This window comes from Eleutherodactylus coqui, chromosome 1 (genome assembly GCF_035609145.1).
Source record: "Eleutherodactylus coqui strain aEleCoq1 chromosome 1, aEleCoq1.hap1, whole genome shotgun sequence".
Taxonomy (NCBI): Eukaryota; Metazoa; Chordata; class Amphibia; order Anura; family Eleutherodactylidae; genus Eleutherodactylus; species Eleutherodactylus coqui.
Window position 1 is genome coordinate 105,579,618 of NC_089837.1, and position 26,159 is coordinate 105,605,776.

The 26,159-nt window shown below is 46.0% G+C and overlaps 1 protein-coding gene across 1 annotated transcript in view; it reads right to left on the reverse strand.

Moving 5' to 3' along the window:
- Positions 1 to 24,693, reverse strand: part of AMMECR1L (AMMECR1 like) — a 58,186-nt gene extending 33,493 nt beyond the window's left edge. The window contains exons 1-2 of the mRNA XM_066598740.1: positions 24,449 to 24,693; positions 445 to 771 (exon numbers count right to left, since the gene is read on the reverse strand). Coding sequence (XP_066454837.1) covers positions 445 to 758 — 314 coding nt within the window. The 5' untranslated portion in view covers positions 759 to 771; positions 24,449 to 24,693. The remainder of the gene's footprint in view (positions 1 to 444; positions 772 to 24,448) is intronic.
- Positions 24,694 to 26,159: the final 1,466 nt, after the last annotated feature.

The following is a 26,159-nucleotide window of genomic DNA, read 5'->3' on the forward strand; positions in this document are numbered from 1 at the left end:
TTCTCCCGCCCGACTACATATAAGCTGAGCCCATGCATGACATTGTACCGTATATTGCCCGGCCGTGAAAACGCCGGTCGATATACACTCATGTGAATAACCTCCTACACTTCCACAGTAAGTTCTTTAAATCTCATTCTTTCTTTGTACTGTAATATGCAGCATCTTTTCCTTACACAAATCTGCAGAGGGAAATGCCTAGCGTGCATGCTACATGTGAACATACCATCACAACGTAAAGAGTAGCTAAAATTGCTTATACCAAAAATATTTTTCCTTGCAGATTTGCAACCAGATCTGACTGTGTATGGCCGTCATTTGGGGATGCACTGTGAAATTACAACTTAAGAAGTGAAATTTTCCCACGGCATTCGGCAACATATTTGAGCGTTGTACTCATCCTGAAATAAGTAGGACAATTATTGGTATAACCTCAATACTTACTAGGGATCATTGGTAAAACGTGGCAGACGTGGCTGTGGAAAGCCATGCAGATGACAATAAAGAACATCAAAGCAGTAGCAGCCCATTTCAGCTGTCACCACCAACTGCTCCCTCCCACTTGTGGTCCCATTAGGGCGGGAGAGTGGGGTGAGAGCACCTGGCCCCACTGTCTTTTCCTCGTGAGGCTGGCAGTTATGTGGGACTGGGGGCTGAACACTGCCAGCAGGAGAGGGGCACAGTTTGGGCTTTTTTACTCCACAGCAGCCTGAAGATGGCTTATTCTCTGTAGCAGACACGCAGCGTCTCTTCCCCATTTTGTGACGCACCCTGCAGATAACAGAGAGTAGAACAGGTGATTACAATGTATCCTTGCTTTTCATTTCTTGGAACTGGCATTGCCTTATGATAACACGTTTTGGGCCTTTACCACTTTCAAACTAAAAAGTTATACATTTTTCAGACTCAGTAATGATCTGACCCACATAGACTTTATTTTAACACCAATTACAACACAGTGCAAGCAGTAAAAGAGTTACAAACCACTTATTTACTACGATGGGATCTTCCTTTTGTTTGTGTAAGTGAAGCTTAAAGGGGTATTCTGATTGTAGTTGTCTTTTTCCAAGTTTTCACCCAATCACTGGATAGGTGAAAACTGATAGATCGTGGGGGTCCGACTGCTGGAACCGCCAACGATCTCAAAAATGGAACCCCCTATTTTACAGTTCAAGATGCAGGCTCCCATTTCTGTAGTGTTACTGGTCGCACATGCACAGCAGCAACTCCATTCCACGCAATGGCGAAGACACATAGCCGAGCACTGTGCTCGAATGTTTCTGTCGACCAATAGAAATGAATGGAGTGGTGCCACTTCAATTATTTTTATGGGGCAGACAGGGGTAGCCAAATGCAACTCTCGGCTATGCGTCATGCTACTATATATGACATGACTTCATAAGGACGAATGTAAACTATTGACAGTGGAATCACGTAGGGGGTAGATTTATACGTTTTTTTTTCTGTAAAAGAAAAAAAATGTAATAAGTTTAATCTGTAAGTGTGCATGTATACCGATGCACTTTTGTATAATTAGATTTTTAATGATAAGCTATAGCAATATTTTTTTATAGGTGGACTATTTATCTGGGTTGCCTAGTTTTTTTTCATACCTTATCATGGAATTCTGGGGAACTCTGTTCAGAACCCTCATTTCTTGTCTCAGAGTGTCTCTTGCTCCGGAGGACCTGTCCTGTTCATTGAGTTAAATGGGCAGGGTGTAATGTTTAATTTCCCCAGTGGAGGTGCTGTAGGGCAACCAAACATTCACTGCCTGGCCTTAACACAGATTGCACTTGGTTGTTAAAAGTCGGGACACCATGTATCAAAACAGTGACAGCATACCAGGCGTGCAAATTCAGATATGAATTTATTCCTCCATTATCACGACGTTTCGACCCACTTAGGGTCTTGGTCAAGCAAAGAAGTTAAAAGTGCTATTTCTGTGTACCCTTATTGTGAAAAAATCCTTTGTACGGGCTGTGTAAAAAAAATTAAGGTAGGTCAAGAGGGGTGTTGTGTCTCCTTAAGGAGAGCACTCAAAAAGTGTGTGGAGACACCTAGGGGGTGAGTGGGTCGGGGGATGGCACTGTCTCTCCCCAAGAAGAGCACCCAGAAAAGGTGAGAGAAGACACCTAAGAGGTGATTGAGGAGACTTATACGGCATTCCTTTTTGGATGCTCCTTAAGGAGAGACAATACCCCTCTTGACTCACGTCATAGGCCTCTCACCAGCGAAGCCAGAAACCTACTGCACACTGATGAGGGGCAAAAACAGCTGTCTGTGTATGGTTCTCTGGTTTGGTTTCCTATTCCCAATCATTGTTATAAAGACCTGTATAAAGGGTCTGACATTGATTTGCAGGAATGCTGCCATCCAATAGGTGGCGCTGCAGAGGTATTGTTCCATCTTCCTTATTTGCAAAAAAAAATTAAAATCACAGCATATCCTATTCTGGTCTGATTTCTTAAGTGACAGTCAAGCATTCAGCCAATGGCTGCACAAACAAAACCCTGGAAAGCACATGAATGACATCCATGTTTGCTCTGTTCTTCATGGATCATTGCTGAGCGAAACTAGAAAAAAAGTTTTCAGTTTTATCTTGCGCATGAGAAAAAAAAAACTGATGACACAGAGAAGTAGCAAAAGGACACAAGCTATGCCAAGAGATGCAATGTGGACATACACATTAAAATCCCTCCATTTTCCTTAACCAGAATAATAATAAGGTCTAACAAATAAGAATTGTCCCTTTAATGTATGTTTACATTGCGTGGATCTCCATTTTTCTAATGAACGCTGCACAGAATTCCTGTTGCCTTCAGCAAGCACTAGCTGCACGGCCTTAAAAAAAAAGGAATACTCACCTAGCTGGTGCAGTCGAGGTCCCCGCCGCTGTTCTCCTGAGCTCCAGGCAGGCTGCCGGGCACGTGTCATGGCCGACAAAGCATCTATTGCTAGTGTTGGGGATTGAAATCCCCGCCTCCCAGCGAGAGATTGCTCTGATTGGTTTAGGAGCGTCGTCTCCGCCAATCAGAGCCGTCGCTCGATGCACCAATCACAGCCATTCAATGAATGTCTGGGATTGGTGCATCCAGCGCTGGCTTGATTGGCTGAGCCCGCTGAGTGGCAAACCCCGTCACTAGTAAAATATCCTCTGTCGGCGATGACAAGTGCCGGGAGCTCCAGAGAACAGCATCTTTGGCTATGTTTTCAGCTGCTCTGAAAACGCAGCCAAAACGTTGTCAATAATGCATGACAATGCTGCTGAAAACGCCTGTGTGAGGGAGGCCTTACAGTGGGCCCGGCAATCAGTTAATGTTGAGCAGCAGACCCCCACCAATCAACTACTGATGACCTAAGGATATGTAATTAATAGTAAAAGTTGTGGACAACCCCTTTAAGAGATCCATGGGAATTGGACAGCACATGGACTGCATCCATGTGTGATCCAATGGTTTTCTTGTCCATTTTTTGTGGATAGAACATGGACTCGTTTGTGTGAATAAGATCTTACCCAAATGTGGAGCATGAAACAACATATTAGCTTCACAGATAAAAGTCCAAGAAGAAGAAAAGATTTATGTACATAAAAATAAAACAATATTTATCAGTGAAGTTCCTGCAGTTCCCCTATTACTGTGTGCCCCTATGGTAATTTATCCTGTTTTGTGCTGAAATTTGGTGACTCAGTGGTTGCCTTGCAGCGCTGGTATCCTGGGTTCAAATCCCACTAAGTACAACATCTGTGTGGAGGTTGTATGTTCTTCCCATGTTTCCTCTTGGGTTTCCTCTGGGTATTCTGGTTTCCCCTCACACTCTGAGGACTCGGTCAGACGAGCATTTTTTCCACGCGCCTATGTGTACAAAAAAAACGCGTCTATTAGAACCATTGGTTCCCTATCAAGTGTTTACATGTTCGTCTTTTAGAGGCGCAAAATACTCGCACCTGCAAAAGATAGGACAAGTGTGCCTATAATACACGACTATAAAGTCCGTGCTGCGCATAAAGAATCCCCGCGGGGAGTCCCCTCATCACTGAAGCAGCACTGTCACAGTGTTGAGTAATCAAGCCCTTATAGAGCTCTGTCAAAGGAAATATAAAAATGCTATGGCCCTTGGAATGCGGCGACAAAAAGCAAATCTGTAAAAAGAAAAAACAAATTTGTGTATAAAAATAGCAAAAAACATTAAAAAACTGTATAAACTTGGTATTGCCAGAATCATCCCGACTCACAGAAGAATGTTATCACATTATCTATTTTGCACACTGAACACCGTAAAAATGAAATCCAAAAAACAAATAGCAGAATTTCAGCGTTTTTTTTGGATTTCAAATGAATAAATTTGAGTGATAATCGTTCAGTGTGAATGCGAAAAAAATCGCTTACTTGTCGTTCGCTGTTGTTTAACCTAACTTTTCAGTCAGCTTAAAAAACCTAATTGGCTTGCTGGCTTCTCGTCCTGTGTAAACGCTCCCTGCTCAGCCCTACACATAAAAGGTGAAGCGCTGAGCCCGCGATCCAGCAGCTAGTCTTTCAGTTTAAGTCCTCAGCGCTCGGGCAGTGGTTTAAAAGACTGTAGGCCCATGTAAAAAGGCCTTAAGGTTAAAAATTTTATAATCTTTTGTTTTGGGAGAATGGGTTTGTTAAGCCCCATTTATACTGAAAGATGATCGCTCAAAAATCGCTCAGTGGCTGAGTGACAGTTTTGAGCGATCATCTTTGCATAGCCTATAATAGCTAAATAGCTACTAAAGAGCTATGAAGGCAGAGCGGGACACCGCCGCTATTGCTCGGTGAACAATACAGCTATTTTACATAAGCAAACAGCTGCATTGCTCTCCGCGCTTACAGCTCGCACCCCGCTGTGAACTACCAGCGGGACACGAGCTGAAAGAATCTTATCAGTGCTGCCAACTGTGATAACAGCCTGCATTGCTGGTAAGAGTTTATCGCTCAAAACTAGAATTGAGCAACGAACGAATCGTGCACAAAAACTCCACAAGTTCCGTTCATTTTGACTCAATGATTATTGCTCAAAAGAAGGCTTTGAGCGAATTTTGAGCGAGAATTGTTGTGTCTAAATTGGCCTTAGGCCTCATGTCCACGGAGAAAAGAAGAATTAAAATCCGCGGTGGATTTTAACTCTTCTCCCGCCTGCGGATCCGCACCCCATAGGGATGCATTGACCACCCGTGGGTAGATAAATACCCGCGGATGGTCAATAAAAGTGAATGAAAAAAAATATGTAGCATGAAAAAAAATGGACATGCTCCATTGAGGTGCGGGTCTCCCGTGGGGACGGCTCCCGCAGGCTTCTATTGAAGCCTATGGAAGCTATCCAGATCCGCGGGAGACCTAAAATAAGAATAAACTTACCCGCAGTGGTCTTCTCTTCTTCGCGGCCGGATCTTCTTTCTTCGGCCCGGCGGATATGCCCGGCGCGTGCGCGCGGCACGCTGCCGGCGTGCCAAGCACATCTGCCGGCCGAAGAAAGAAGATCCAGCCGCGAAGAAGAGAAGATCTGCATGGTTCGCTGCGGGTAAGTTTATTCTTATTTTCAGCCCTCGTGTCCGCGGGGCAGGAGGGACCCGCTACGGATTCTCCATGGAGAATCCGTAGCGGGACTGATTTTCCCCGTGGACATGAGGCCTTAACCCCTTAGTGACCAGGCTTTTTTGCTTTTTTCCATTTTTGTTTTTTCCTACTCCCTTTTAAAAAATCGTAGCTCCTTTATTTATCCATCGACGTCGCTGTTTGAGGGCTTGTTTTTTGCGGGACGAGTTGTATTTTTCAATGGCACTATTTATTGTGCCATATAATGTACTGAAAAACTTTTTAAAAATTCTTAGCGGCCCACCACCCGGTCGACAGCTCTGAGGCACCGAGCAGCGACCAAAAAAAGACCCACGGACGTCTGAGGATGCAGAGAAGGCAGCCGCGATCCTCCGGTCCCGCGGCAAGCAATAAGAAAGGCGCCCTGGAGCGTTTTCTCGGAGCTCCGGCTGAGGCGCCGGGAGGATCCAAGATGGCGCCCGCTCTCGCGAGAGCGGGAGCGCCGAAGCCAGAGACCACGGCGCCGGCCGCAGCCCCGGCAGGGGATAAGCTCCGGCGGCACAGCAAGCCCTCACCTGAGGGAAGTAACAGCAGCAGGCCGCCGGGAGGCAGAGAAAAGGACCGAGAAGGACACAGGAGTGAAGAGGAAGCAGAAGGGGAAGCTCCGCCGACCACCCCCCCGGGCAGGGGACGCGTGAGTAGTGCGGGCAGTAGCCCAGACATCCCACACAGCGCACTCTCTCCCCTAGCCCCAGCATATATGGAGGGGGAAAACCAAAACCCCAAAACATGGTCCCAGGCCCTGCAGACCCCTGAATCCCACACCACAGGCACCACCCCTAAAAAAAAAGGGGAGAGAACCCCACCAGCAACAGAGGGAGAGGAAGTGTGGAAAAGCCGTATCATGGCCATCCCCACACGGTCAGAGCTGGATAGTCTTTTTCAGAGGCTGGAAGCCTCTAACAAGCAAGTGATGGAACAAATGCACGCAGATATGCAGCACCTGGGCCATAGAATCCTGCAGGTTGAGGAGACACAAGAAAGTACAGCGGCCATTTTAGAAACACATAGGCAAGCTATACAGGCCCAAGCCGATCAGATAACAAGCATTATTATGCATATTGACGACCTGGAAAACAGGAACCGCAGGAATAATTTAAGAATACGCGGCCTGCCAGAAGAAGTAGAAGGGCAACATTTAGAAGCATGGGCGCAGTCATTTTTCCAGCAGCTCATAGACTATCCAGCAGAGCGCCACATCGAAATCGACCGCATTCATAGAGCCCTGGGCCCCAAGCCAACGGACCCCAACAGGCCGAGAGACGTTATTTGCAGGATCCACTTTTTTAAAATAAAGGATATTATTCTCCGTAAAGCCAGAGAAAAGGGGGACTTAAACTACAAAGGCAAACCGATCCTGCTTCTGCAGGACCTAGCTAAACATACTCTACGCTTAAGAGGGGCCTTAAGACCGTTACTAACAGCCCTGAAAAACCAGGGAATCCCATATAGATGGGGGTTCCCCTTTTCCCTAACGGCCAGGAAGGACGGGAAGACGGCCACGTTTCGCTCACTAGGGGACTTACCAAACTTCCTAGGCACACTGAACCTGCCAATGATAGCGTTACCAGAGTGGCCTGAAACACCGACTGTAGTAGCACCCACCGCTCAGGAACAGTGGCAAACCATCCCAGCAAGATCACGCCAAGACAGGCGAACATCAGCAAAGGACACTACCTGACTTAAGACCCTCAGAATATACTGAAACAACACTCGTTATGGGAGCCACAAGAAGTGGTTGCTTTCTAGTTGATTAACTTTCCATACGTGCTACGGCTCAGCATTTACAGTAGCAAAGTTCTTCCCCTCATTGTTTTATTTTGTGCCACCCTTTAAGTCACGGTCCGGGGGGAGACGAAACGACGCGACAGCCTAAGCACCCCCGAACCTTCCCAATTCAAATCCGTGGAGCAAGAAATTGTTTAGTTATTGTTAAAATGTTGATGTAGATAGCGAGGATGTTAACATTAACATAGGTGCCTCAAGAGTTAGCTAACAAGGCCTGTTAACAGAGGCCTATTGCTTATTAAAAACTAGTCGGCCTGGGGTGGGACGCGGGAGGGTGCAGCTCGTACAGCCAGCCCTCCACGCCTCACATCCTAGGTGACCAAATGCACTCAGTGCACATACTGGCAAAGGTTAGGCCAGTAGCTCACCTACTCTACACGTGCAGCGGCCTAATGCTGCACAGGGGTCGCCTAGCGGCCCCCCTTTCCTCCCTACACCTCCATCTTTTATTTTCCCTTCTTTCTGCCATACCTCCCCACCCCCCCTCCAGCCACCCACCTAACTTCTCAGACCGACTTGTAAGAAACGCCACTCATTCCGAACCTAGATGGCGGACCTAAAATTCTGTTCGTACAACACAAGGGGCCTGAATAAACCGGCCAAGAGAGGGCAAATCCTTGACCACTTACATAAAGAAAAAACAATGATAGTCCTTCTACAGGAAACTCATTTTCAGGAAACGAAAGTCCCCAAATGTAAGCACCGGCATTATACCACATGGTTTCACAGCCCACACCCAACTAAGAAGGCAGGTGGTACCTCGATCGCTATCCATAAAAGTCTTCCTCACAAACTTTTATCCTCAAAGGTAGACGAATCTGGGAGATATGTATTCATAAAGATACTGGTTCATAATGAAGTTTTAACGGTGGCAAATGCTTACTTCCCCAACCAGGGTCAGCAGCAGTTCGGCATCCGGATGTTGGGGGCATTGGCGAACTTTGCAGACGGATCCAGTACCATCCTAGGAGGCGATTTTAATCTCAGCATGGACCCAGCACGAGATTCATCTGGGGGTAAGTCGGGGACTTCCCCAACATCCACACACAAACTCAGAACAAAGTTAGCAAACCTCAGACTGATAGACATGTGGAGGACACTACATCCAGGGGAAAAAGATTATAGTTACCGCTCAGGGGCACACAATAGCTATCACAGGTTAGATTATCTATACATTTCACATGGGTTGCTAGATAGATCCCCCTCCTCAACAATGGGTTCGTTTATATGGTCGGACCATGCTCCAGTCTGGGGTTCCCTGGGGATAGGCAAGAGGGATAGTGCGCCATTCAGTTGGCGCTTGAACGACAATCTAATGGACGACGCAGTTTGTAAACAAGAGATACAGCAAACATTAGACGAATTTAGAGCTAATCACGAAACGGACCCCACCCCAGCCCCTATTAAATGGGAGGCTCTTAAATGCGTCTTGCGGGGAGTTTTTATAGCACATGGGGCGAGACTTAAGAGAATCAGAACGGCCAAGCTTGAGGAATTAATAGCGGACCTCAATAAATTAGAGACTACCAATAAACTACTGCCGACAGATAATGTTGTCTCAGAGATATCCTCTAAGCGGATGGAAATACTCCGCATATTAGACCAAGCATCTCTCTGCCAGAGAGATAAATCAAAAGGGTGGTTCTATGAATTTGGGAATAAGTGCGGAAAGGGATTAGCAAAAGCCCTGAACCCCAAGATACAGCAGTCGTATATATTTGCAATTGACAAACCGGGAGAGGGGTTGGTTCACCATAATGCTGGCATACTAGAAAGCTTCCAAACGTTCTACCAGGACCTATATAGCCTAGAGGAGAGACAGGGGGAGCAGGGGCAGGAACGGATAACTGAGAGGAACTCATATATAGCAAAACATACTGCCAATCAGATCCAGGATTCAGACAAGCAGGCCCTTGAAGGCGACTTTACCCCACGGGAATTGAAGGAGGCAGTAAGATCACTAAAGTTAGGGAAGAGCCCGGGCCCAGATGGCTTCACACCCCGCTTTTTTAAACTATTTTGTGACCAACTGGCTCCCATGATGTTAGAAGCCTTTAATGCCGTCACCAGGGATTGCCCCTTCCCGAAACAGGCCTTACAGGCAGTAATCACGGTCCTGCCCAAGCCTGGGAAAGACCCTGCCCAATGTGGAAGTTATAGGCCGATTTCGTTGCTGAACATCGACACGAAATTATTTTCTAAGATGCTCGCGGGCCGCCTCCAGCCCCATATCCCCAACCTGATACATGGGGATCAGGTGGGATTCGTCCCTGGCAGGGAAGCTGCAGATAACACAATAAGAACGCTATCACTCCTGTCCAGGGCTAAGAACACGGGAGAGCCATTATGCCTTCTGACAGTCGACGCAGAGAAAGCGTTCGACAGGGTGGGGTGGGGGTTCCTGGAGGCGGCCCTCAAGCAAATCGGGCTGGGACCGCGGTTCTTGGGATGGGTGATGGCATTATATGCTGGTCCATCGGCCCGGATTAGAGTAAATGGAAGGCTATCACAACAACTTCAGATCAAAAACGGCACCCGCCAGGGGTGTCCATTGTCTCCTTATTTATATATTATTGTTATGGAGACTCTGGCGAGTGCCCTGCGAGCAAATGAGAACATTCAGGGAGTACAGTTGAATAATGATGAGCAGAAAACGGCGTTGTACGCCGATGATCTGTTAATTTATATAACTAACCCCAGAATCGCCCTCCCAAACATATTAAAGGAATTTCAAATATTCGGCCGACTCTCAAATTTTAAGGTGAACCTGAGCAAGTCTGAGATCCTTAACATAAACATTCCAGAAGAGGAAATAGAGGCAATAAGGTCCGCTTTCCCATTTACATGGAATAAAGACAGCTTCAAATATCTGGGAATTACAATTACACCCGATATAGCTGATCTGTTTCATAAAAATTATAAACCACTATTAACTAAATTAGAGGAGGACTTGGACAAATGGCGGGCGATACCCCTCTCCTGGTTCGGCAAAATAAGCACAATAAAAATGAACATTCTACCCAGAATATTGTATACCCTCCAAACTGTCCCGATTCAGCTACCAGGGGCATATTTGAACCGAATAAGGAGGATGATGATGCGGTTTATATGGGGGGGCAGACAACCCCGACGAAACTGGAGGGCACTTACTGGACCGCGGGAGCATGGAGGGATGGGAATCCCAAACATAGCACTATATTATAGGGCCACCTTATCTCGCTGCATTTTAGAGCTAACAAAAAAGAATCCTCAGAAGCGCTGGGTGAGAATGGAGCAGGACGCGGTGCCATATAAAGGACAGGGTCTGATATGGTTACCGGGACATAAGGGTCTGAGAAATCTGGGACTGTCGCCCTTTGTGGAAAATATCACGGTGACCTGGATAGGATCAGCTACAAAAACAAAGCTAATAGCGAGACCGGGCCCTTTGACGCCCTTGGTAGGTAACGCAGATATCCCTCTATTCTTCAAGGGATCATCTCTTACAAAGATAATGACAGACTCACGGCCAACAGAGATTCCTAGGGTGGGGGACATGCTGGGGACAGGGGGACTTAAGCCCTTGAGGGAGGTAATTGGAGATCGGGGACCCCCGGCTGGAGCATGGTACCAGTACCTTCAATTAAGCCACTATATAAGATCCCTGGGGAGGCCCGAAGAGTTAAATATGCCCTTGACACCATTTGAGAAGCAGTTTATTCATAATCCGAAAAAAACTCAAAAAATCTCAGAACTATACAAATTCCTATTAGAAGAGGACACACGGGATAGAGGAAGGGACTTAGAGAGGACGTGGGAGAGAGAGTTGGGAGTCACATATACAGAGGAGGCGTGGAAGAAGGCCTACACACTGACTTTCAAAATAAACATCTCGAGCAGACTACAAGAGCTAAATTACAAGGTCATTACGAGATGGTACAGGACCCCGGAGAGACTGGCCAGATTCTGCCCCCAATGTCCGGATGTCTGCTGGAGATGCCTATCCGAGAAAGGTACCTTTACTCACATATGGTGGACATGTACGTTAATAGGCCCGTTGTGGCGAGAGGTGGGGGTCCTCCACGCGTGGGTCAGTGGCAACCAAACAATCCTAACCCCGGAACTAGCTTTACTATCCATGTTCCCCGGGTCATTGGCACAGGCCAAAAGCTCACTATTGAGATTCTTCATAATAGCAGCACGACAGGTGATCCCTAGAAAATGGAAATCTACGGATCCGCCCTCGCGGACAATGTGGCTAGAAGCATTAGATAATATCAGGCATCTAGAGGAGTTATGCGCCAGAGACGAGATGAAATACAACAAATTTTTGGCGGTGTGGTACACTTGGATTCAGATCCGAGACTCACAGGAGGTGGCCACATGGGTGGCAAATGGAACCACTCCACCTCCCCGACCACGCCCACAACTGGTTGCCGCGGGCCCCTAGGAGTGGAGAGCTCTCACCTAAACCAGCTAAAACTAATAGAAGTGGAGTGGGTCGGTCTCCCCCGAGCCCCCCCCCCCCCCCCCATGTCCTAATCTTCCCTAATTATCACCTCCTTCCCCCTCGTTCTCTTTCTTTCTTTCTTCCTCCCCCTCTTCTCTTCTTGAAACTGCAGGTTATGCAGGTATGTGTTTAGTATTTGTTTTATAAGCTGACAGTTCCGGAAAATTGTATAATGCAACTAACAGTAATAATAACAACCCCGGCGGCCAAAAAGGGGCTCGTTGAGGGAATACGAATACCAGAAGAAAGTTAAAGTTTAGAATTTAATAATTTTATTGTAACAAATGTGATTTAATTCGATAAGATAAGAAAGTTTGTCATATAATGCAAAAAATTAATAAAGACATTTTGAACCATAAAAATTCTTAGCGGAGAGAAATGGAAAAAAAAACGACATTCCACCATCTTTCGGTGCGTCCTGTTTCTACAACGCACAAACTGCAACAAAAACGACCTGATATTTTTATTCTATGGGTCAGTACGATTACTACGATACCAAACTTATATAGTATTGTTTTTGCTGTAGCACTTGTATTTTTTTTTTAAGATATTAAATTTTTTTCAATTATTTTCAGCGGTCATTTTGTGCGCGCGATAACTTTTTTATTTTTCCGTCGACGTAGTTGAGCAAGGGCTCATTTTTTGCGGGATGTCCTGTAGTTTCCGATAGTATCAATTTGGAATACATACGACTTTTTGATCGCTTTTTATTGCGTTTTTTCTGGGAGACAGGGTAACTAAAAAAATGCATTTCTGGCGTTCTTTATTTTTTTTTTCGGACGACGTTCACCGTGCAGAAAAAATAATGCACTACTTTGATAGATCAGACTTTTACGGACGATATCAAATACATATTTTTATTTTATGATTTAGATTTTTTAATAATAGATATGGCAAAAGGGGGGTGATTTAAACTTTTATAACTTTTTTTTTTTTTTACAATTTAAAAAACTTCATTGATCTTTTTTTTACTTTACTTTGAAGTCCCCCTGGGGGACTTTAACATGCGATGCTTTGATCGCTCCTGCAGTATGACGTAATGCTATAGCATTACGTCATACTGCTTTTTTTGCAGGCAGTCTATCAAGCCACCCTGTGTGGATGGCTTAATAGGCAGTCTGCTAAGGCAGCCCTGGGGCCATTCATTAGGCCCCCGGCTGCCATGACACCTGCACGGATCCCCCGATCTCACCGCGGGGGGGGGCTGTGCGGGACCCCCAAACAGCGTTCGGGGGATTTAAATGCCGCTGTCAGAATTGACAGCGGCATTTAAAGGGTTAATAGCCGCGATCGTGCGAACGGCCGAGCGCGGCTATTGCCCGCGGGTGTCAGCTGTAATAAACAGCTGACGCCCGCGCTGTATGGAGGGAGATAGCGGCGCTACCTCCCTCCATACACGTCCTGCAGCTGCAGGACGTAAAAACACTATGGCCCGGTCGTTAAGGGGTTAAGAATAGAGCAGCAGAATCTTGGCCATTCATTAACATGTGATATCACTACAACAGATAGCACTGGCTTTGCTTCAGTGCTGAATATTGTGAACTTAAATACTTTAATTTAGATAAGGGTTTTGTTTTTTTAGTCTCTTCATTTTGTGGAGCCCCAGTGCATATGAGTTAAAAAAACAGACAATGGGAATATTTGCTGTAGGAGGGCCTTTGTTTTTATTTATTGTTTGTGTCCATGTTAAATGTTTGTGGATCCTTTGTAACACGTTTGCATCTACACCTGAGACAATGCACGTGTGTGCTTTATCACATGTAAGGCTCTTTGTACGTAAATAAGAAAAGTTCTTGCATATTAAATAAATAGATTAGTGCAGACAGGGAAAGTCTATGTGTGGACAATGATTTATAACTATGTGTATATTATGCTAGCATACTGCTATGTACAAAATCATTTGCATGAATTGGATTAATAGTATATCTTTTGGGGGTAAACTATGCATAATTGCATAATAATCAACTTGTGAAAACGTCTTATGATAAATCTAAGAATGGGATGTGATAAATAAGTAACAGTACGGATGATACTGATTATTATATTGTAACTTGATTGACTTGATTTGCAGTATTTGATGATCATAATTCTCTGATGTTATTTGTTTAAATGTGTAATAATTCTTGAGTTATAGGAATACTGTATATAGTAGTTATCCATGATGTAATGAAGATACATAGATTAGAAACATTAGAAATATTTGTTTGCTACAGCAGAAAACTTCTAAGATCACTCTGGGCCGAGTGTGTTGGGTTGATAAAATTGACATACAGAACTTCACTTCATCCATATGATGAAGGGGTGGAGAAAAGTAAAGACTACAAGGCCCAGGACTGCGATTTTTTTTTTGTTTAAATCTGCCATGGACTGAATTTTTCTCAATGAAGTTTACTTTGGACCAAGTAAATTCATGAAGTGCGTTATTTCTGGCAGGACGTTGGAACTTTTCAAGTGTGATTTTAAATGTCATCTTCTCTAAGTGCAGAATGCATCCAACCGAGCCCGAAAAACTGACATGTTGAGATGTGAGTTTTAACAGTGCCCAAATGCTGCTAAAATGTCACCAGGTGAACCTCATCAGACGTTCTGCAGAGCACCTATGGCCAGCTGATGGTAAGTCAAAGGAGAGCTAAACATCAAAAGCTCCTCTCTGAAAACCTAAGGTTCCAAATGGTGTAAAAAAGGACATCTTGAACAATGGCAGCTATAAAGCACAGAGGGGCTCTATGGTCAGCCATGGATACCTGCACTCCTCAAACCCATCGAAAGGGAGAAAAGAGGAGATAAAAAGACTGACAGACCATTACCATAGTAAATAGCAGGGACAGCTTCATCCTTAGGGGCTTTTTACACGTAACGACTATCGCGCAAAATTCTTTCAAACAAACAAAAATGCGCAGTAATCATTCCATCTAAATACAAAGCCATCCTGCGCTTTTCATTTACTCTTCATTTGTCGCTCACTTTCAACCAGCATAAAAATCATCGCTGGTTCGCTCACTTCTCGCTGCGTCTAAACGCTCCCCGCTCGGTGTTTCATACAGGATTTGAAGCACTGAGCAAGAAGTCTGCGATACTCATCGATGATCTGCCTGTCTAAACGTTCTGCGCGAGCGCAAACAACTAGTGGTGACGTCACCCACTTGTGCTCGTTTATAAGATAGTCCTCCTGTACTAATGAAGCATTAAGGTCTGTTCTTTTGGCCCTTTTACACGGGTCAACAGTCGTCTAACCGACTGCACGAGCGCTGATGTCACTGCTAAGGTCGTTATCGCTCGTGCAGAGCGTTTAGACTGAAATACATCACTGGCTTCTCGCTCAGTGCTTCACCTTTTCTTGCTGTTTTGAGCCTAGTTTTGACCAAATTGGTTTTATGTTAGTAGCAAATGAAAATATAGGGACCAGTGTAATAGATGTGACATTAGCTTCTGAGCATGTTTAACATCCAGCTAAGTCATTCATTAATAAAACTGGAAAGCAAACTATAGTTATAGCAACTAATGCTCCTTTTACACGGGCTGACATGGGCACTGACGTTGTCACTAAGATAGTTAGCGCTTGTGCAGAGCATTTAGACCGACAGACTTATCACTAGATCGCGGCTTCTCAGAGGAGCATTTGCACGTAGCGAGAAGCCAGTGATAGTTTTTTTTTGCTCACTAAAAGTCAGTGATAACGACAAGTGAATGAACAGTGAGCATTTTTTTGCATATAGTTTGCACGATTATTGCTCCAATTCGTTTGTTTGTACAAATTTTGAGCAATAATCGTTACGTGTAAATGGTCCATAAAATTCAATCAGGGACAGATTACCACTGTGTGTTAATGGGCCTTTAGACTACAGTTTGCTTCTCTCAGCCATGAATGAACTAGCATTATCTTCTGTACTAGACAGAGAGCTAAAGTCCATGTTTAAGGGTTGTGGGAAAAGAGGTATTTATGGCTATGTAATAAAATGAAGATGTGTATATCTAGTAAGTTAGCACACAATAAAGGCTTATGTTATCATGTGTCTGGGAGGAGGATCAGCTGTGTACGTTTTAGTTAAAGATTGCATACAACAGGTTTGGGTTTTTTTGTCTCATGGCATATACATAATGATATGATGTAATTTGCAATCTTTAGACTTTGTGATGTGACGATTATCGCTCAAAATTCGTTCAAACGTTTTAACCAATTTTGCGCAATAATTGTCCCGTTTAAATGGCCCTTAAGTATTGCTCCTTGAATCACCTTTATTCACAGATCACTTGAACTTAGTTTTGCAAATCTTAGCTCAAATGGTGTTTGTACAACACTTTTTCCTTAAATCATGTTCAACGGCTGATTGCTGTTTAACGTCACCTCGATCAACAGCGTGGTTGGTGCAACCTGCCCTAAATGCTGTTTAATGTAGCTCATGCAAGATGGCAGCCCCCTAAGGCCCCCTGCACATGGGCGGAAATTCTGCACACAGCCATGACTTGTCCGCATGAAAACACACACGGAAAACAAATTGCGGCATGTTCTATTTCTGTGCGGGTCTCGCAGAGGCCCGCACAGAAATGTCAGTAGTGATGGTCCGGCTCTGCTCTGCGCACGCGCCGACTGGCCGGCAGCCGGCACACAGCACAGAGAGGAGACGCCGGGAACGGGTGAGCCGTAGGTCTCTGCAGCGGCAGGGGTCCGCATCCCACTGCGAGAATTCTCACAGCGGGATCTCACCCGGCCGTCTGCAGGCGGCCATAGTCATGTATAGTCAACAGAATAAAAACATTCTACAATAAGAAATTAAAAACATAAGAAAAATTTAACATGTTTCTCTATCTGGTTTTAATTAATAAAAAAAATGTGGTGATATAGTCCCTTTAAAGAGGATCTCCCATGACAAACCCTATACGACACATTAATACATAAAGATCAATGATCAAGTAGTCATGTAGTTCGGTTTGTATCGGAACAAGCACAGCAATAAACTTGGACTTCTTAAATAAAGCTAAGAAACTGCAATCGTTCAGATATAAAAAAAAATCTTGCTTTGTGCCAAAGTTCTTTTAACTCTTCTTTTAGGTCGGACAGATTCCATTTTTGCACAACAGGCTCATTCAGCTATTCCCTTCACCCCTTCTGGCTAGGTTCACACTAGCTCTGTGGGTTTCTGTTGGTTTTTTGGGGTTCGAGGAAGGACACTGGAGCAGAAGCAAAAGACCCCGACAGACTGCATTGAGTATTAGGAGGTCTGTCTGCCTTCCGGGATGATTCCCAGAAACGGAAGGGTCCTGATCCAGACCCTTGTTTATGAAACAAGGAAAATAGTGGGTATACGAGCGTCTGGTGCTGTCAAGGAGGCGGCAACTCAGTGCATTACATGCAGGGAAACTGAACACTTACTGCAGTGTTAGGCTGCCTGCACACAAGCGGGTTTGAATTGTGGAATCTGCAGTCATCCCTCGCACGGACGATCCATGGCATTCCACATAAATTCAAACCAATAGAGCATCCGCATGTTTGCTCACATGAGTGGACAGCGACTGCGATTTTCAGCTCGTGGAAAAAAAATTGCAGCATGCTCTATTTTTTCGCAAAGTCAATGAAAGCTGTCCGACCCGCGGCACTTCCGCAATTGACGTGGGAAAAGCAGGAGTTTTAAAAAAAAAATCTGAAATGCGCATGTCCAAAAGCGAGCCATGTGCATCATCCGCAGTACAGATTATGAAGACAAAATATAGATAGCGCGGACGCCGGCCAGGCACAGGGTCGGATTCTCCTGTGGGCTCCTGGATGCAGAATCCAACCCATTTGTGTGCAGGCGGCCTTAGGTCCCCAGCCCACGAGTGCTGAGAAGTCCCGCGGGAGCCGTCGCCCGAGAGCAGGATCCGGCAGTTGAATCTCCGCCAGTCAGCCTATCTGACAAATAGGCTGACTGCGGAGGATTGCGTCAATTCGCAGCATGCGGAGAATTGCCGGCCGTGAGCAAAGAATCGCAATGATTCTCTGCTCGTGGACACGGGGCCGGCACTTTCCATAGCAACACCATGGAAAGCTTCAGACAGCAAAATCACGTCCGTGGACTGGGGGCCTTAACCTGTGACCTGTAGAGTATCCCTGGCCGACCCAGCTGCGAGACACCTTGTGAACAGCCTAGTATTGGGGGACCCTTCTAACCCAAAGGCATTGTCCAAATCAGACAACATTATTAATGGGGTAAAACTGCAATACCAGAGCGCCTAGACTAGAGCTGCGGTGTGTCTAGAACATGTGCAAGGTGCACACTTGTGATAAAAATCTCGTCTGCATTGCTTCTGTGAAGAACTGATGTTTTTCCATCTGTTTGCAGTCCTTTTGCAGCCCGTGTGTCCGGTTTTTTTTTCCGTATGCCATCCATTTTTCACGTCCGTAAAAGTATAAAAACTTAAACAGGCTCACTTTGTTTCAGCCTTACTTAAAAAAAAAGTAGATGGCATCTGAGGGCTGTCTCTTCCAATAATCCGATCAGAATTGTGGATGCCATGAGTTTTTTCATGCAGTCTGTGCGTTGCCACATTGAATACTATGGGTCTGTATGCTGTCCATAAAGAGACTGCTTTTAACCCTTTCCAATCCACTGTCAGACCTCTGAAGACATTATGATTTAAGGCTGTACAGCTCCGATGTTGGAAGACATCCGTTGGGGTTCTCTTACTGAACATTGCCAGCCTCTCTGCTGTCGGTGCCTATCCATCATGTCACCTCATGCAGTACTGGGTTTAGCCAGTATATAGCGCCGTTGTATAATGGCAGAAAAAGAGTAAGCCCCCCCCCCTAGGAAAACCAGGATACAAATTGGATTGGAAAGGGTTAACTGGACTCTGCCGGAGGCTCTGGCACTCGGTAAAGACTGAATAAGGGCAGGGGGTCCAGATGTGCAGAGACTCCATAAGTGAAAGGGCTTGTCGGGTTAGAAATTAATATTTTAGATACAGAGCCAAATGGGTTAGAGCTTACTTGTCCTCAGCACTATTCACTTGGTCTCTGCTGCCAGTGGAAGACGGGTAACCGCCGCCTGCCAGTCAGAGGCCACAGCGTCACCGTGTAGAACTCCTGGTGTCATGGCGTCCAGGATGTGAGCGCTGATGCTAGGAGAACGAGCAGTGATACTACAGCCTCTGATTGGCAGGCGCCGGTCACCTGACTTCCGCTGTCAACAGAAATTGGGTGAATTGTGGCTCTGCAGTGCTGGATTGATGGCACTGAGGACAGATAAATACCATTTATTTTGTTGTTTTTAACCCATTTGGCTCTATATTTAAAAAGTAAATGTTAACCAGACGCCCCCTTAAGCAGCAAGACACTCCAGTTTAGGGCTCATTTCCACGGGCGTTTTTTCACGGCCACATGACACGCGGGGAATGGAGTCAATGAAAGTCAATGGAATTACATTGATCCATGCACATTAGCGTGTAGATACGTGCGAGAAATAGATGGCAGCATGCTCTATTTCTCTGCGTACCGTGCAGCGTGAGCCCTATCCGTTTGTATGGGCAGCCTATGTAAATGCTGTCCATACGCCATAGATTGCGTACGGGCGGCGAGTCAAGGCAACTTCGCTATGAAATAGAGTGGGGAATAAAAAAATAAAATTGACAGAGTCACACTGCGCATGGCCGTGTGTGTGTAATAGACAGGCATGCGCAATGTGCTTGCTGCCATACATGGTCTCTGTCGGCACAGAACACCGGTAAAATGCTGCCGGATATCCACAACGCTTTATCATACACCCATGAGCATGAGCGCAATCTTCGGCACCCTTCTTGTGTAACCCAATGAAAGCTGCAGATTAAAAGAGCCTACTATGTATGTGACAGAAGCGGCAGGCTCAGACTGCCCCACGGGTATCAGGAAAATCCCCGGTGGACCCTGCGCCAGGAGTGGGTCCCCCACTTATCACATGAATGGCGCAAGGCACATTACACCCACTGCGCTACATATGAATATGAATATTTGCACTTACTGTTCACTGGGCCCCCAGGATGAATGTTACTGGTGGGCCCTGGGTACCCCAGTCTGACATTAGCAAGGGGTTATTATTAGAGGCTGGTCAGACAGTATAGACAATATATCCTCAGCACAGGTCATCAATAGTTGATCGGCTGGGGTCTGTCGCTCAGGCCCCAACCGATCAGCTGAGTGGGCGCATGCTGTCAGCGCCGCAAATACACAGAGGTCGGAGCAGAAGCATCAGAAGTCTCTGCTCCGACCTCCGTGTAGTGGCCGGCACTTGTAAATGCAGGCATGGCTACCATTGAAATCAACCTGAGCTGTGCCTGCAGTTACAAGCGCCGGCCACTATACGGAGGTTGGCGTGTAGGCTTCTGTTCCGACCTCTGTGTTAGGGCTCACACCCACTGGCGTTTTATTCTCTCTTGCGCTGCGAGAGCAAGTGAAAACACTCGCAGCGCAAGAAAAGCGCTGTAATATCACCAGTGTTTTCAATGGAGCCAGGGGCAGCAGTGCTAGCCCCATCGAAAACATAGGGAAAATACCGCGGACTCCTGCCACAGCTGTCACAGCTGTGGCAGAAGTCCAGCATGCTATCCCAATGCTTTTAATGGGGTCGGCGCTGCTGCCAGTCCCATTGAAAGCAGTGGTTTGTGGCGGGGATGAAGGAAACTCCTGCCACAGCTGTGGCAGAAGTCCGCAGTATTCTCCCTATGTTTTCAATGGGGCTAGCGCTGCTGCCCCTGGCCCCATTGAAAACACTGGCGATATTACAGTGTTTTTCCTTGCGCTGCAAGGCGAGTGTTTTCACTTGCTCTCGCAGCACAAGAGAGAGTAAAACGCCAGTGGGAGTGAGCCCTTATTGCGGTACTGATAGCTTGCGCCACTCAGTTGATTGGTCGGCGTCCGGAGCAACGGACCATGGCTGATCAACTATTGATTACTTATCCTGATGATAGTTCATTAATAGTATTTCCCTGGAAAACGCCCTATTAACAACGTATTCATGCGCCCGTAATACGGATGTGTCTGAGCGTGATCTCAGATCTACTGACCTGAAGTGATTGCTACGATCAGTAAACCCCGCAGGCGGGCCGGGACACACGTTCATATCACAGGCGCAAGAATGCCATTACAATACACTTGTGCGAAACTGGCCTAAGAGAAAGTCCATGTCTAGTGCGGATATACTTTAGTTCCACCTCTGGGGATTAAAGGTCTCACTAGACATGTCATGACCAGGGGATCAGTGGAGCAAACAGTCCCTGAGAATACAATGAATGTCCCTGAGATTGCGGAGCTGTTCAGACATCTGATAAATGTCTAATCTATGGCATAGGAGCAGAAGGGACCCCCTCCATTGCTGAGGAGGCTCATGTGTAGACTTTCCTTAAAGGAGTATTCCCATCTCAGCGAGTTATCCCCCATTCATAGGATAGGGGATAACTTGCTGATTGGTGGGACTCCTACTGATTCCAAGATATCACCCCTTCCCCCACAGGTCATTGGTGACATATGCTCCATTGGATTGAATTGGACTGCATGAGATTGCAGAAGGCTTGAACTCGGCTCTGTCCAGCGGGTCACGTTGAAGTTCATTGAGTGATACTGCACATGTGTGGACATCAATGTCAAAAAATTCCAGGGATATTTCAGGATCAGTAGGGGTCTCAGTGGGCAGATAAATTATCCTCTATCTTGTGGTAAAGGAATCTATCCTGCCAAGATGGAAATACCCCTTTATCCCTTTCCAATCCACTGTCTGACATCTGAAGACATTCTAATTGAAGGCTGTATAGCTCAGATGTCGGAAGACGTCCGTCAGGGTATTTTTACTGTATATTACTGGCCGCACTGTGGTCGGTGGCTTCTGCAGCATGTCCTATACCGCAGTACTGGCTCTAGCCAGCAGACGGCACCATTGTATAATGGCAGAAAGAGAAAGCCCCCTAGCAAACCCTGAATCCAAAATAGGATTGCAAAGGGTTAAGGGTACATGCACACAGACAATTTTTCTGTTTACTTTTCGGTCCGAAAATCGTAGAGGTGGTACACATTTATTTGAATGGGTATATGCACATATTGCAAACCTGCGATGGACCTTGGAAAAAGCTCGAGAATGCCATGTGCTTCATCAACTACACCAAGGCCTTTGACTGCGTCGACCATGACAAGCTATGGCACGCCCTATAAGGGCTGGGTGTATCAGCACATCTAGTCAAGCTGATAACATCACTTTATACCAATCAAGAAGCCGCTGTGAGAACACAGTATAGGGACACAGATACTCGCGCAAATCAATCTAGTTTACTGCGCAAAGTCGTGTTTCCCATTCTTTTCAATTGGAAAGCTTGCCCGCCATGTGATGCTTTGCTGGCCCCACTGAAAACAATGGGCGATGCGTTCAGAGGGAACTCCCAAAGATAGGACACGCCGCAATTTTTTTTTTTCCGCACCGTGATGCAGGAAAAAAAAAAAAATCGCTCATGTGTATGACCCTATTTAAAAGAATGGGGTCCATACTCGTAGAGATTTGTTTGTCTCGCAACGCACAAATCTCGCATTATTTTATCGGTCGTGTGAAAGCAGCCTCAGTCCTACATATTTCTGGAGACGTTGTGTTCTCACTTGTGAAAAGACGGTAAGGTGTTAGGCTGGCTGTCCACGGAGCGATTTGTCATAGCGTGACCCGCGGCAATAAATTGCACGCGGCGCACGCATGACACGCTTTCCATAGGATAATTATGGAAAGTGCAGCCCAATGCTTGCGTCTAAAAGTCGCGGTATGCAGAGATTTGCCTAACAAGATAAGTTCATTCTGTAAAATTGCACAAAAAATCACAGTGACATTAGTGCTCCCCCGCAGTGGAAATCCGCAGCGGTATTACGCAACACCCATTGACAGGCGGCCTTAGTCATACGACATGCTGAATTGACATGTCTTAAAACTCAGTCTTCGGATTAGGAGGAGACGTCCCTCTGGCATCAGCAGTTATTACAGAGGGAAGGCTGCAGATACAGCATCCTCTATAATAGATGGGCTGTCCATATAATGCACAGACAAGCCGGATCCCCAAGGACTCCCCTACTGTTTGCAGCGACTCTCCACTCTGGCTAATACAGGGGGTTTTAAGTGGGCCCCCCAACCCCTCATACTGGCCTCAGGCATTACAAAGGACCTGCCACCAGTCTTGACATGTCTGTTTTAATAAATAGTTGCATCCCATAAAATAATTTTGTAGCATCTTGTTTAGAAGTCTGCATTGTGCCATTCCTCTATTACTCCTCCTGGAAGTGTATCAATATATTGACAATTTGGTGATACTGTGCAAAAGGGTTGTTTCCTTACTAGAGATGAGCGAGTATACTCGCTAAGGCACATTACTCGAGCGAGTAGTGCCTTAGCCGAGTATCTCCCCGCTCGTCTCTAAAGATTCGGGGGCCGGCGGGGGGCAGGGATGGCAGGGGGAGAGCGGGGAGGAACGGAGGGGAGATCTCTCTCTCCCTCCCCACCCGCTCTCCGCCGCAACTCACCTGGCACCCACGCCGACCCCCAAATCTTTAGAGACGAGCGGGGAGATACTCGGCTAAGGCACTACTCGCTCGAGTAATGTGCCTTAGCGAGTATACTCGCTCATCTCTAGTCGTTACACAGCACTGACTGGACAATATCAGACACGCTCCCAACCGGTAACACCCACTCGTCAATTTATTCATCCATTTCTAGGAGGAACAACAGAGGAACGGCACACTGTGCTCCAGAATTGTTATTTCATGGGGAATACAAATATTTACAAAAACTGTATAAACTAAGAAGACAACATCCTGACCATGAGATTCTGGAGCATATTTTCTTAGGCTGCCCTCACACAGAACGCTTTTTACGGCGGCATTCCGAACACGGTACAATACTCCCATTGATTTTAATGGGGCTGCACAGACCAGGGCTTGGACGCGGCGTTTGTAACACTGCGATATTTGAGTGCTGTCTGCTTTATTTTCGTGTGTTTAAGCGGTTTTTAACGCGCCTCATCACCCATCACAATGCTGGGGTGTGTTAAAAAACGCAGTTGAACACTGCGACATGCGTTCGAAAGCGCCAATCAAAATAGCAGTAAAACGCCACGTTTGCAACACAACGTTTTACGAACGGCGTGCGTGAGAGTGGCCTCAGAGTTTTGCCTTGTACCGTTCCTCTGTTGTTCCTCCTAGAAAATGTATGAATAAATTGACGAGTGGGTGTTAGCGGTTGGGGGCGTCTGATATTACCCCGTCAGTGCTGACAGCCACAGTAACACCGAATTGTCAATATATTGATATACTTCCAGGAGGAATAACAGAGGAATAGCACAATGCAGGATTCTAAATAAAAGATGCTACAAAATAGATCATTTTGTTTCAACCTGCAATTTATGACTTGAACTATCACGTTCGGTGAGATACAAAGTAGCGCCACGTATTACACAGAACGTGCGCACGTTATATCGGCGGTTGTCGTGGCAGAATACGGTATCAGAGTACTGGTAGAACTCATGGACACATCTGCTGGAGAGGAATAATGTCTGCTCTGCTGTGAACGTGTATACAAGATCTCACCGCTTCGCCTAGCGCTGCTTCCGCTTCCTGTATTTCTCCAGCCCCCAGGCCGGACTCTGCCATCCGCAGCCGAACCGAACCGGCCGGTAGATGCTAGATCCGAGGGAGCAAAAGGACCTTTGATGATGTCAGGACCATGTGGTCGGTCACATGCAGGGGAGGACTCAGCCTGCGGGCTGACAATGCGAGGACATCATCATCCTGCTGTGTGCAGGGAGTGCCGATGCAGCAGAGCTGAGTGTGTGTGCGGTTGTATGCACAGCAGAGCTGTGTCTGTAATGTGCATGCCTATGTAACCACACATGAGCGGATTGTAATACAGACTTATTACACATGAAATTGCGTCCGTATCGCATCTGTATTTGCCTCCGTATTCGCTTTCGTTGGGTTTATTTTTTTGTCCATAAAAAAAAAAAAATTAGACCTTCACACGGGCGAGAAAATCGCGCAATTTTTGAGCGATGCGAGAAAGTGCAGAATTATGAAAACCATTATTTTCAATGGATTCATTCCCATCTGTGATGTTTCTCTCCGGTTTATCGCAACTCATGAACTCACAAACTCATCGCACAAGAAAATCGCAGGAGATTATTTTCCAGGAAAAAGCATGGCTGACACTCAGATATCGCATGAGCAAATATGCAATATTGCCATGCGTTTCTCGCGGCGATATCGCGCTCGCCCGTGTGAAGTAATCGTCAATGAATGCAAATACTGATGCATCCGTATTTTATTTACTTTCCATAGACTGTAATGGCATATTTTTGATCAAAACGGACAAAAGTACCTGCGTCTATAAAATATGGCCGTGAAGAATACGTACAGGTAAATAGATCTTCATTAGCGCCATATTACAATCCGCAAATCATGGACCGAATACAGATTATAAATCTCCATACTCAGTGTATATGCGCATAGCCGGCGTTGATTACGCGCCCATAGAGAACAATGGTCTCTCTTACGCGTAATACGCGGCAAAATAAAAGTGAAGTCAATGGAGGGTGTCCGACCAGCAGCCCATCCCAGATTGATATTACGTATAGGCCGCAGGTACCACCGTCATCGCTTAGCAACGGCGCAGGAAAAATATTAAAAGAAAAAAGAACCTTGTACTGTGCATGACTGACAGCGAGAGTCCACGGTCATCCGCAGTAAAAGCAAAGAAGGAACGCATGGTCGCCGGCCGGGGTCAGAGCCGGATTCCACTTCAGGCCTCCCGCATGCAGAAATCGGATCACCCGTGTGTCGCCGGCCTTATGACCAGGGGTTCTGGAAAACATAATGGTGCATTTACTATAGTGGTGGTGAGCCAGAAATCTAGCAGAAGGTCAGGATCACACGAGCGTATTTGCACACGCAAATGTTGCGCATGCAATAAACAGTAAACAGAACTCATTGGTTTTAATAGGTTTGTTCACATTCGTGTTTTTTTTTCTTGCACATTTTGGTCGCGCAAAAACGTAACATACTCCATTTTCCTGCCTACTAAAAGTTCCTATATAAGTCAATGGGAAGAGCAAAATGCTAGAAGTGTGAAACACTGCGGAATTGCGCAAGAAAATGGAACGCATCTGGAACTCATTAGGCTAATAATTACCCATTTCATTGGCCGGGCGCATCGGTGCTTTTTTTAATTTTTACGCTGATGCGTGCGCAAAAAAAAGCATTGTTCATTCTGCAAATACACGGCTCTTGTGTGACCGCACATATA